The sequence below is a fragment of the Crocodylus siamensis genome, chromosome 4 (assembly GCF_052110815.1).
Source record: "Crocodylus siamensis isolate JL-2025a chromosome 4, ASM5211081v1, whole genome shotgun sequence".
In the NCBI taxonomy this organism is placed as follows: Eukaryota; Metazoa; Chordata; order Crocodylia; family Crocodylidae; genus Crocodylus; species Crocodylus siamensis.
The window spans coordinates 213,454,076-213,467,775 of record NC_143398.1 but is presented as its reverse complement, the minus strand read 5'-3'; the positions used below and the strand labels follow the sequence as shown (position 1 = coordinate 213,467,775).

The window sequence follows — 13,700 nt, the reverse complement described above, 5'->3', positions numbered from 1 at the left end:
TGTGCTATGTTGCTTGGGAGGGCTGTGCCAGAAGGCCCTGAGCACCTCAATGGCCGCTGCTGCTGTGGGTGAGCTGTGGGCCTTGCGGAGGGGGGGAGGGGAATGTGGGCCCTGCAGGGGGAGTGGGGGGGTGACTCACCCCTCCCAAGATACCCCTCCTCCACAGTCCCTTACTTACCTGGAATGGAGCCCAGTCCAGGTCGCTGCAGCCTACATCACTGTTTGCCCTGCACAGGCAGGCAGTATGCTGCAGCATCAGGGCAAGGGACAGGCATAGAAATGCTCTATCAGGCTACCAGAGCATCTCTTTGGAGGACCTAAGCCTCCTGTTGCCTCAGGGCATAGTCCTGGACAGGGCCCTGCCCTGTTTTTTTCTGGGAGAAGGGAGAGGCGGGGTTTGATATTTGGATATTCAGGTATCAAATTTTGAGCCTGCGCTGAACATTTTTTGGTTCTCAGTGTGTCTACTGCCATGTCTCAAACTGCTTTGAGATGCGGCAAGAGGTACGTGCAGGCTCGTTTGGACATGCCCGTTGGGCTTATACACATGATAATGAAGCCATGCTGGAGTGTTCTAATTAGAATGCAGAGCAGATTCAATTAGAGTCTAAGTAGCGTCTACTCTGACTCTAATTAGAATGTGAACCAGACTCTAATTAGAACGTGAACATGTACCCCTATAGGCACCCAAAGACTTTGAATTTCACTTAGATTAGTTGCAAAACAGTGCAAGTCCATTCACTTGAATGGAGACTCCATTAGAGTTTTCTCTGTGGGGAGATCAAAATCAATACTCATAGGTACAAATATCCTTTTATGTACACCAGAATAACTAATGACTGTCTGATTCACTACCATCCTATTCCAGTTTCCTACAAGTTGAATGTCATCCCCTTTGTTTTCAGTGGAGTTTTGCAATGATGAGCAAAGCAGAATTCAGCTTAGATTATGATGGTAAAGATTACAATTCTGTTTTCAGTAAAATTCATGCAAACTAAGAACAATTCCAAATGAGATAATTAGAGTTACTGGTGTAAAATCTTTATGTGGTCAAAATCAGGCTTATAGAGATTAAGAAGGGCATACTTTTATAATTGTTTAACATTGAACTCTTATAATTTGGGACTGGCTCACCCGAAAGTGAAGGTCAACAGAGCTTCCTATACTTCAATAGAGCCAAAATGATCAACACTCACTAAGAAGGTGAACCAAAATATTTAGAAATATTAGGAACAATGGGACAGCTTTTCAGTGGGTGGAAATTGACAGTCCCAATGAAATGATGCCAACTTGCACAAGCTGAGGAACGGGTGCAAGGTTTCTAATTTTAAAGCTCTTTTGCATTATTTGTTAAATATTTATTTTGTTATAATTATATATTTTATTATTTTAGGAGAGTCAGTACCATAAGTGTTAAACTATTGGAAGTTGTTCAGAGGATATAGGCGTACTTTTCTCTACTTTATACAGAAATGATTAAAATTAAGGCATTTTAATAATACAGTATAACCTCATAAATCTGGATATCAAACATTCTGAATTCTTGAAAATCCGGCACTTTTTAAAAATACACTACATCAGGGAGTAGTGGCGGCTGGTCCCAGAGCAGTAGAGGGAGAAGCTTGCATGCGTCAGCTGCTGCCAGCATCCGCCACCCCAAGCCACCGCTCTGTGTGCAGCTGCTGGTCCAGTTTCAAAAATCCAGAATTTTCAAATTTCTGGCAGATGCTCGGTCCCGAGCATGCCGGATTCATTAGTTTATACTGTATAAACCCAAAGGCTCACATTCAGACATAAGTCTATACATTATTAATGGTTACAACATGGATTTTAAAAATAGTTTAAGAGGGGACCTACCTCCACATTGCAGTCCTCTAAATCTCACACAAGAGAAATCATCACATTCACAGTATGGCCCATAAATATTTCCATACGTTGAGAGGTGACACATACACTGCCCGCAGTAGCAGTCACCTCTCCCGCTACAGGAGGCTTGCTCTGGAGAGCCTTTGCACAAGCTTGTGCTCAGGGAGTTTTCATCACATTCACAGTGAGGACCCATGTAGCCAGGGTTGCAGATGCACATCCCACACTCATAAGAACCCTTCCCTTCACTGCATTTGGAACTGTTCATCTCAGCCTCCTTCTGACAGTTACAGCTGCATTCTGGCTGAATATCAATTTCCAAGGCATCACTCAAACCCACCGGCTTTATTACAATATGTCTCCTATTTTTCTCACAGGTAGGTAGACTCACAGTCATATTGAAGGAGACCTGAAAAAGAAAATATATTAACTGTTTGAAGCTGTAGCATATGAAATACTGGAAATACTCTGGGCAAAAAGGACAAGAATTGATTAGGTATGATCTAATACTTTTTGGTTTAGAGGGAAATTATTAAATAAAGGAAGTAATTTTTCTACTTTGGGGTTCTAAAATCTCTCTCAACATTACTTGAATGAATATCATTTGATACTCTGTTATCTACTTACTGTGTCTCCTACTTTTATATGAGAACATTTCCTCTGGTTTGAAAAAGTGGTACCATTGTTACAGAGAGCTGCAAAAGAGAGATTGAGTCCTTCTGTGTCACCAAATGCCTCCAGCTCCACTTCAGATCGTAGCTCCTTAAAGAAAAGAATGTGATGGTAAGATGGCTAAACACTGCTGACGTTTTGTGTCTGTAGCATATATTGAAATGCTTCCCTTTAGCTTTGCAGTAAACAATTCATCATTTGGGTACTTTTCTTTTGCAAGAAAAATTAGAAATTGAGCAAAGAACTGCAAACAGCTTTGGACTTTAGGCAAGAATCAGCTGCAGCATCAGATCAATATCTGATCTTTCCTGTGTTTGCCTAGGCATGGATTTGGTGCACCAAGTCAGGGCTGTACAACCAGTGGCTTGGGGGCTACATCTGGCCTGTGAGGGATTGAGTTCTGGACCCTGGGCTCCTACATAGCCACCACTCTCCCCATTGCTTCAGGCTCCCCCTCCATCCTCCAGCTTTTGCTGCCTACCCCTGTCCCAGGGGATGAGGCGGTGCAGCGCAGTACAGCTGGGGGAGTTCAGGATGAGCCTGGGGACATGCAGGGAAGCAATGTGGGGAGTGGGGGGAGGGCCTGAGAGGATGCCTTGGGCAGCAGTGGGATGGGCAGTACAGCAGAAAGCAAGGGTCTGTGTGGGCATGAGCATGTGGTGCAGCAGTGAGGGGGCCAGGCACAGTGTGGGGCGGGGAGTATGGCATGAGCACATGGTACTACAGTGTGTATGGGGGGAAAAGCTTGCACAAGTGCATGGTGCAGTGGGGGAGGAAAGAGGGAGGCTCTACAGGGCACACGGCCCCCACTGTTGTGGCCCACAGGTGCCTGGCCTCCAGCCACTTAGAAGTGGGACAGCCCTGCTGTAAGTTGTCTTTCTGATTATTCTGCTCCATGCTGTAGATTTCATTCTGGGATCAAGTTGTAGCTTTCCCTGTTTAGCACATTGTTTCCCTGTTTACCTATATTCAGAGGGCCAAATCTTAGAGTCTTTAGGTCTGACAGTCACTGTTTTCCATTTTGCTTGAATAAGAACTGTGAAAGCACTCCAGGATTTGGCCCCATTTTTCCAATGCAAGAGCCAGACTCTAATCTTCTGACTCTGGCTCAGTCAGTTGTATAAATTAAGTCTCTCCTACTTCCTGTTTTCTTTTTTGCTCCAGATGGAAACTCTTTTGGTTTGTGAACTCCTGCTTATTTTTGAAAATGCATTCAATAATGCCAGGAATCGAGTTCTTATTTCTTAAGTGAAATAAGCTGTTCAAGTTACTCCTTGTGTTCCCTTGTGCTTAGGTTGTTATATTAAATTCTTCTTTAAAATATTTCTATATAGAGCTTTCAACAATGCACGTAGGATTTCATCCAAAATCTGCTGAAGATTATAGGAAAGTTCCAACTGACTCAAATGGACTTTGATCCATGTAATGGGACTTTTTCAAAAGTGCCTGGGAGATTCAGGAGCACAAGTCTCACTAACTTTCAATGTGATCTGCACTCCTACATACCTTAGTCACTTTGGAAAATGTTTACCACATCTCAGTGAACCTGGGTGTGATTCTTCAAACATTACTCAGGTGAGTCATCCTAAAAGAGTTAGTGGAATGACTCATCTCAGTAAAGGGTCTGCAGGACTAGATCCAGAAGACACCAGCTGATACTGAGGGGGTGGGCGTGTGTGTGTGTGACTGCGCGCGCCACTGAAGCTAATATATACACTTTAATGGCTAACATACCAGCCCCATTTGTATATATACCAGACTCCTAAGAGGATTGTTTCTACATCAGTTATTCCTACTTATTTTAATTGCATTTTTTCACTTGAAACCTTGATGAAAAAACTTTATTAATTAAGGGGCAGCAATACACGTGCTAGCTACAACATCATTTAGGCTCAAATCCACCCTCTAGCACACAGTCTGAGCAGCAAAGCTGCATACTAGGACTCAAATTGGATGTGGTGTAGTCCTCTCCTTGTTGTTTGTGCAACTGCTTTGTGGATACTACACTGTCACCTGCACCTCCTTCTGAAACAGAAATTCCACATTCCAGTTTTAAGAAAGCTTAAAGAAGCCCTTCTCAGAAAATGGTTCTTTAGCTTCAGAGATGTGCAATCTTCATGTAGTACCCCAAATCCTGCCCCCTCTGTTCGGGGGAGCCCTCTATTACTGGAAGGGTTCCATGTCCTTTTAGAGGAGGGGGAAAGGACTTGTCTCTGGGAGTAAGTAAAAATACTGACAACTTCTGGTACTTAAGCATCATGAGTCCAATCCTAGATCAGTACAAGATTGGCTTTAAAATATAAAATTTTAAAATATAATAAATGTTGGCATTGTTTTATATTTGTCTTCTTGCTGGAATGTTCAGGAGTTACATTTTCAAAGTTTTCTCTGTAGGCGTGAAGGCCTACAACAACAAACAAAAAACCTGAGAATGTCAGGCAGTAACCCGAGCACAGCACCTGAGATGCCAACAAAAGCACCAAATATTGCAAAGATGCATGGTACTCCAGAAAATTCACAATACTGAAGTTATAGGATATATCACCAAGTAGTTTGGTTTTTCAATTCTCAGTTTTGCCAGCTGGATTCAGACAAAGAATCTAAGAATCCATGCACTGAAATCTCAACTATTTAACATTAAAATATAATTGTAAGCACAGATGAATTGTTGTTGTGCATAAACTCATTAGCCGTCTGGGTAAGTGTTTCCAATGAGTTTTTATCATCACATCTCCATTTTCTATATGGTAAGTGTTTTCTGATTGAAATACATATCACCTTCAGCTAAAAGAGGATCCAGACTCTGGCTTAAGTTGCTCTGCTACATCTGAATGAACCACAGGATTTCAAGTGAAGACTCTTATCTAATGAGTTGCATGGATAGAACTGAGAACAAGTTGGTTCTCATTTCAGTGAGGTTTTACTTCAAAGTTCTCCTAAATCAAAGGATGCAAAGCAGGGTTGCAAATCTGAGGACTTGCCAGTCTCTTTCATATCTGCCCTCCTATTTGAAATATTATTCCTTCAGTCTTGATTTCCCTGTCATCCAAAAAGGATTTGAAGGCCGAAAAAAGTGGAATCGTCTGTGTTTTTAAGAACACTGAAATTAGTTGGTATCAGTGGGCTTGATTTCAGTTCTAATGAAATTTACAGTGATCCTTTGTTACACAGCTGGTACAGAATTTAACCTACGTTAAAGCAGGCAGCAACATGCTTACTGGAGTCTATGAATCATACTTGGGAGAGCATGAGACCATCTTCTAACAAATATTTTGACAGTACAGAGAGCTTTCTAATTTGCTTACTTCCCCTGAAGATTTTAGATAACAATGTATCTTTAAATGACATGAATAAACCTTAAGTTCTGTATAGCATCTCTTTCATAAAAGGAACTCAAAGCACTTGAAAAAGATTAACAGATTAATTTAACGCAATACTTTGAAGTGGATAAATATAATTATTATTACTACAAGTAGTACTACCACTATCAGCACCATTTACAGACTGAGAAACTGACACCCAGCACTGAAGGGAACAGAGAAAGTCTGTGGCAATGGTAGAACTAGATCTTAGATTTTCTGAGTTTCAGTCATGATTTTAAGCACAGAAGTCATAAGCAAAGTCTACCAGAGCTAACCCATAGGATCATGGAAAATGTTGAAAGAAATCAGGTTATTTAGTCTGGGGAAGAGAAGAGTAAGCAGGGATTCAGTAACAGTCTTGAAATACCTAAGCGTGCTTATAAAGTGGCTGATGACCAAGAGTAATGGTCTTCAGTTGTAACAAGGAAAATTTAGGATGAATATTAGGAAGATTGTTCTCACTGTGAGGGTAAGCATTCAAACACATGACTAGGAAGGTTGTAGAAACTCCATCTTTGGAAGTTTTTAAGAGTTAGACAAATACTTGTCTGGAACAGTTTATACATAGATGATCTTAACTTCAGCTGGAGACTGGACTAGATAACCCTCTGATACCTTTTCAAGCCGTACTTCTCCATGATTTTAAGGCACACCTGTTTCTGCAGCCAGTACTCACAAAGTGAGTCACATCTATTGTAAAACTCCTCAGCCTGAGGGACCAGTTACTACAGATGGGCTGACAATAGGCATTTAATAAGGTGCTTTGTCTCCTTAAGAAGAGACAGTCAGGCCTGTTAAGGAAATCAGCTGTGGGGCATTCTGCTGATGAGGGAGTCTCCCACTGGAAGCTTTAAAAGCTCCCAGATGTGAGAGCAAGCTGCTAAGAGACAATTTGTGTGAGGATGATTGGAGTCTGGTAAAACACCTTCTGGAGAGAAGGAGCCTAGGAAGGTTGCTCTGATTTGGATAAATTGTCAGATAAGGGAAAAGACATGACAGGAGCAAGAGTCTGAATAAATGGAGTGACTAGAGGGCCTTAAGGCCATCAGAAGGCTGGGAGCCCATTATAGGGCAGTCTTCAGTACAAGTCTGAAATGGGGCTTTAAGTTCTGTCTTTAGATAATACCTAAGGGTACACAAGTTGCTTTAAAGAGCTTTATTGCTGTGACTTAACAGAAGTGCTTGCCTTTACAGCACTTTAAAAATGAGCACAGCACTTTAAACAAACCCTTGTTAAATGAAGTATTACACTTGAAACTGTATTTTACAGCACATTTGCAACCTACAGCACTTTAAATAACTTCTGTATGCTGGTCAAATTTCCAGAGAAATGAAGAAGCCCCAAGGGGCTATGGAGCTGTCTGCCTCCTAGCCTGAAAAGAATAGGGAGGCTCAGAGGCTACCCCACTACCTCAAATACTGCACTTCTGTCATGTTTAAGAGTGCTGTAACTTTACAGTGTTATAAAAAGTGCTTTAAATTACAGCACTGTAAAATGTGCACAGATCACTATTGTAACACCCTAACTGTCCTACCACCACACTTCAGCAATTGTAACCATAAGTCTATCCTGCTATTTCATCTTTCTAGCTTACTGAATATAAGGAAATGGGACAGCTTTTAAACTCAACAATACATTACTTTATTTTTATTTAAATAATTCATAACTTAAGGAGCTCAAAACATGAGGTGGTTGAGGGATTTTCTTCAGTGTTCAGATTGACTTGTTTTTCCTGCCTGAAAGAATTTCAAACATGAACTAGTAGGTTTATTAACCTTTAATGTTGACATACCAAGGTCAAGTAAATACTGAGTGTGTGCCAACTTATGTAAAGGATTCAGAGCGTGGGCCCCTTGAAGTGTATGTGGTGCTCAAAGATGTACATGTGACTCTTACGGACATCCTGTTCACTCTCCACCTGACTAACAGAGAGAATAAATGGCATCCTGGTCACTGGAGCATTGTATTCCCCTTATCGCCCACTCTTTCTGGAGTGCCCAATAGACAGACCTCATAGCAGGACAGCATCCTAAAGCCATTTCCCAGCTTTGCTCATTTCTCAAGTGAAAATTGAACCTACATCCAAGAGATTGAAGCTAAAAGCAGGGATTTATTTTTTCCCTATTTCTTCCTAAGGATCAAGGGAAAGAAGGAAGGAAAAACTATTAACTTTTTCCTAGTTACTGAAACTAGGAGGGTGGCAAATCATGATGAAACTGCCTGACAGCATAGCACTGCAGAGCAATCGATTGTCACAGCACATCAGGATGTGGCATTATATATTTTGCCTTTTCTATTGTTCATTTGATGACAACATGATTTGCCTTTGCTTAAAGGTGTGTACCATTGTCTATGCCTTAAAATTCCATCCTCACTTAACCCTAACAAAACACATTTATAATTAATGCTGTGTTGGACTCCAGAGATGAAATCCTGGCTGCATAGATAACTTTGCTATTGATTTCAGTGGAAAGAGGAGTTCACCTCAGATATATTTAAGTAAGCAGCCTGTCAAGATTAATTCTTCTACATTACAGAAAATCTGCTGGTATATATAATTCATATAAAACTCATAATGTAAGGTCTATTACAATTAATTATACTTAAAATATAATTCATTTTAATTCACTTTCATCCTCTGATCCAAAATAACTTTTAAATATATTAGTGACTTCTCTTTCCGATGTATATAATAATAAGAAACGGACAAATAAGAAAAAATCGGAAAGAATGACATTTTTTTAAATGTAGCAATTGGTAGGATTCACAACTGTAATAAAGAGATGAAACAATGAAAGAAAATCATATAAATATACTCCCATAAAAGTACCCAAAGACATAACCTTGTCTTAAAAGAGTTAAGATAATTTTATAAACAAATTGCTGAAAGGCACACCCGTTTTTGCCCCAGTTGTCCCTGGAGCATTTTCTTGCATTAGCTAAGCAAACACATTCAAATCTTCTTTTTCTGTATGTATTCTGTCCAATAAAAACTTTAGTATAGTCTTACAAGGGTAGGGCCAAGTATCTAAAGCAGAGAAGAACATTAATAAGTAGTGCATTGTTTTAGATATTGCTGCAAAACAGTGGTATGTAGAATAACCAAATAATATTTAATCTTTTGTGCTTTTTTTCATCTTTCCCAGCTGAAGAACAGCTTTTTGGTATTGCTTGGCATCTGCAAACAATGACTTCTGTTCTTGTACACAATGTAGAAAAAAACCAGAAGATATTTGTTTCCATCTAATTTCAATTTAATCTTTGAAAACCAAAGATATGAAAAACATAAGTAGGTTATAAATATCTTACCTTATATGCACCAATGATCAACTGGAGAATATTGCCGGAATCTTCCTTAAGTTGTCCAACAGTAGCTCCAGGAATAAGGTTTGCGTAGTTCTGTAAATAGCAAGTACAAAACATAAAACAGCTGTCAAACATAATTTGAAAACATAAAAGGGTAATAAATTATCTGGGCCAACTTGCTGGAAAAGAAAACAAACTAAACTCATAACAGCCAATTTAAAAAATCATTTGTAATATTTTCAAAAACATGTCTGTAATTTAGGAATGAGTCTCATTAAGGTTAGGGACAGACATTACATATAAACCAGTTTAAGCGATCAGAAACTGGTTTAAACTGGTAACAGAACAGATGTTCAGTGCACATAAGCCAGTTTGAAAATGGCTGAAACCAATTTGAGATAAAGCTGGTTGAATGTAGTATCAGAGTTAAATGATTTGGCTTAAACCGGTTTATGCAATGTCTGTTCTAGACCCCTTCCTAGTTTATGATAAATCAGACACCCACAGCATCCCAGCATGCCCTCTGGGCTGGGTGGGGCTCTCTGTTCCACATCAGTGCTGGCCCTTCCCTTCTGCATCTACCTGGCTTCTCTGTGCTAAACAAGGATTATTTCCCCCCGCCCCTCTGCTTTAACAGACACCTTCAGATTAGCTAGCAGACCACATGCTGGCTACAGTCCCTGCTGTGGGAGAGACAAGGGCAGACAAGCTTTTTGGAGCTAATCAACAGGTAGCTTAATGTCTTTCCTTGGAAACGTTTAAGAAGGCCATGCCCTCTCAGTTTAGCCATTATTGACTCCAAGCTGAACATGAGCTGCCAATGCCAGACCGCCAACTGCACCTTGTTGTGCATCCAAAGATTCATTTCAAGCGGTCCAGGGAGGTGATACTTTCCCTCTACACGACATTGGTCAGGCCACAATTGGAGTACTGCATCCAGTTCTGGGCAGCGCACGTTAAGAAGGATGTGGCCTGCCTTGAGAGGGTTCGGAGGAGGGCCACCTGCTTGGTGAGAGGGCAGCAGGACAGGCCCTATGAGGAGAGGCTGAGGGACCTGAACCTGTTCAGCCTCAGCAAGCAGAGGCTGAGGGAGGATTTGGTGGCTGCCTACAAACTCATTAGGGGAGATCAGCAGCAAATGGGAAGGGCCCTATTCCCCCCAGCAACACCTGGGGTGATGAGGAACAATGGCCAGAAGCTGCTGGAGAATAGGTTCAGATTAGAGATTAGGAGGCACTATTTCACTGTTAGGGTGGCTAGGATCTGGAACCAACTTCCTAGGGAAGTGGTCCTCACTCCTACCTTGGGTAAATTCAAAAAGAGGTTGGATGAACACCTGTCTGGGGTCATGTGATCCCAGCATGTGCTCCTACCAGTGGTGGGGGGTCAGACTAGATGATCTGTTCGGGTCCCTTCTGACCCCAAACTACTATGAAACTATGAAAGAGTTGTTTGCTTCCCTCCCTCCCCCTCACCACTCTACTAGGTACAAATTCCCCTGTCCCTTCTGCCTTTGCTGAGGTGTCTGTGTATTAGCCAACAGATTACATGCTGGGTCTGTGCTGAATCAACAGATATATGGTAATGTCTCTCTGATGTTTTCTTAATCATAGAATTCTAGAAGTCGGGTCGGAAGGGACCTTGTAGATCTTCAAGTCTGACCCCGCTCCTGGTCAGCAGAAAAACTGGGCTCAAATGACTCCAGCCAGGTAGGTTCTGGATCTGGTAGGATCAAGCCTCTTCTTAAAGACCCTCACGGTAGGAGCCAGCACCACTTCCCTTGGAAGTTGGTTCCAGATCCTAGCCGCCCTAACTGTGAAGTAGTTCTTATGGATGTCTAATCTAAACCTACTCTCCAACAACTTGTGGCCATTTTTCCTTGTTAATGGGGCAATAAACACTGAGATAAGAGGGATAAACTCTTTTATCAGCTCTCCCCCAGCTTGTTTGCCTCAGTTTGCTGCAGACAGTACACAGAAGCAGGGAGGGAGAGTGAAAAGATCCATATCATCAACAGACGCATGCGTTGCATACCCCACCTTGCCTCAGAGTGCTAACCCAGGGCTGCAAGCTGGCAACACCCCTGGCCCTTGAGCAGTGAGCAGGGAAAAGCCTGGGACTGCAGGCAGGGTGCAGTCCCAGGCTTTCCCCTCACCCCCTCCCTAATCAGAGCCTTGCTGAGGCTTGATCATGACCCCTCAGTTTAGCTCTGGGGAAGGGCAGGGAGGGTGGCTCTAGCACCCCCTGGCTTCCAGCCTGAGTTACTGTAGGCATGAATGATGCATGCCCCTGGTGGCTGGGGTGGCACAGCGGCAGCGGGAGTATGGCTGTGGCAGTGGGAGCATGGTGATGGTAAGTGGGGGAGCTCCCGCAAACACCACTCGTGCTGTCGGCAGCAGGGGGGGCGGTGGCAAGCACTGACCAGGGGTTGGTGACCACCTGCAGACACTGATGGCAGTGTTGGTAGCAGCCAATGGGGATCGTGGACTGCCTGCAGATGCTGCCAGCAGTGTCAGTTGGTGTGACAAGTGGTGACTGCCCACAGGTGCTGCCAACAGTGTCAGTGGTACCTTTTTTGGGGGATGCACTGCCATTCTCAGGGCATGCATGTGCACCTGTGTGAACCTCCTACACGTCACCCCTGACTGTAGGCACATGAATTTTCCCAGTTAGACTAACCTGCAAAGGTTGAATCAGTTCAGGCTCAGGCTTTTTGAATGTCTGGCCCTAGCCTGAAGATTAACAGAGAAGTACTAGTTCTAGTGAAAGTCAGTAGGACATGCTTCCAGGACTAATTCAGAGGGAGTGCAGTGCCACAGTTGCACCCTCCACATCACTTTTAGACCACACTGTGGGAGTAGCATCTGAGGACTCTTTTTAAAATCTTTGAAGCAGGTAAGAATGCCACCTGTCTCAGCATGCCCTCCTTTCCCTTTCCCTCCTGGCTCAGCTTCCTTTCCCATTTCCCTCTCCCCCTCCCAGCACTGCCACTGGCTCCAGCTGCGCCTACTTCCCTGCAAAGCTCACCTGGAGCAGGGCATGAAGAAACTAGAGGCAGTGGCAATGGCAGACAGGGGAGGGGGAAATGAGAGGGGAGGGGAGATGTGCTGCTGAGCACAAAAGGGAAGAGGAGGGGTGACAAGTGAGGGGGAGGAGAGATTCTTACCTGATTAGGGGACTTAAAAAAAGTCCTTGGATGCTGCTCCTGTGGTGTGGTCTGCCTGTTCCTATGGTGGGGGGAGAAATTGGAAGCAGAGGTTCAGCCGCTCCTGAAGCAGTGGTTGCTGCTCCTGTAGCTACCTTTACAAAATCCTAGATCCACCCATTCATTTGTCTAAATCATGTGGGGACAGAGTATAAGAAGTTCTGAATTACCTTTTGGGATTTTCTTCCTAGGTACATCTGAAAATCCCATCCCAACCAAATAATTTCCCATTTTTATTGAAGTCTAATTAGTCTGGTCTTTAATAAAAATAATTAGGACGAAACTCTACCACCCTTATTAGCATTGTGATTTTAATTAGGCATTTGCTATAACCATTACAATTTTTTTTGTTTGGAGATAAGTGTTAACTAATGCACAGTTTATGGTGTACAAGAGCTCAGAGATTAAGGGGACCTAAAGACTGAATGGGCTATATGAGGTAGAATATTGTTTCTGAAAAATGTGCTACTGTCTCATGTTTGCATTAGATACACTGCATAGGTGTATACCAATTACTATAGTTATACATTTTATAACTATATAAGTGTATACTTGGTATACACTTTATAGTTTTTATGTTGGCTTTATGTTAATAGAATTGCAGTCATCTAACGTCAGATCTTATGTCAGTGCTATCATTGTAATGTGATACTCAGCAGCTAATTATTAGGAACAGTAGTTTCATTTGCATCTCATTTGTTTCTACTAGGGTGCATACAAAAGTGACATGTTTTGTACAATTGGGCCCCTGAAACTGCTCCACAGTCGTGACATAACACACTTGTACAGCTACAGAGTGCTTTTAAAATAGCTGATCACATGAAAAATGAACCCTAGTTCCCAGTTGCTTTGAATGGCCAGAGTTGAGGGGAAAGGGGGAGAATGGAGCCCAACTTGGGGATTGGGGGAGCTGGGCCAGACCTCAGCATTATGTAAAGTGCCATGAGTTAGAGCGGGGCCCTAATGTCTGTAGGCATCCCTAGTGTGTTTAGGGCCTGAACCAATATGTACTGACATTGGCAATGTGTAAGGGGAGCACATGGGTGCCTATGCACACCCTACAAAAAGGCACTGCCGACATTGCTAGTGGAGCTTTTGGGTGGTCACTGCTCACCCCCCACTTCGCCGCCACCACTGCTGGCAGTATCTGTGGGCAGTGAGAGATCACCGCTGGCCACTGCCGACACTGCAGGCAGTTTCTGTGCGTGGTCACTGACCGCTGGTTGGCGCTTGCCACCCCCCCCACTGCTGACAGCACCGTGGCTGCCTGTGGGAGTTCCCTGCTTGC

General features: G+C 42.9%; 1 protein-coding gene across 3 annotated transcripts in view; it reads right to left on the bottom strand.

Annotated features, from left to right (window-relative positions):
- The window catches only part of ITGB6 (integrin subunit beta 6), a 112,616-nt gene that overhangs the window by 32,173 nt on the left and 66,743 nt on the right, over positions 1–13,700 (bottom strand). For all 3 annotated transcript variants that reach the window (XM_090045629.1, XM_090045628.1, XM_090045630.1), the window contains 3 exons: positions 9,211–9,300; positions 2,494–2,628; positions 1,858–2,275 (listed from right to left, as the gene is read on the bottom strand). In XM_090045629.1, coding sequence (XP_089901755.1) covers positions 1,858–2,275; positions 2,494–2,628; positions 9,211–9,300 — 643 coding nt within the window. The remainder of the gene's footprint in view (positions 1–1,857; positions 2,276–2,493; positions 2,629–9,210; positions 9,301–13,700) is intronic.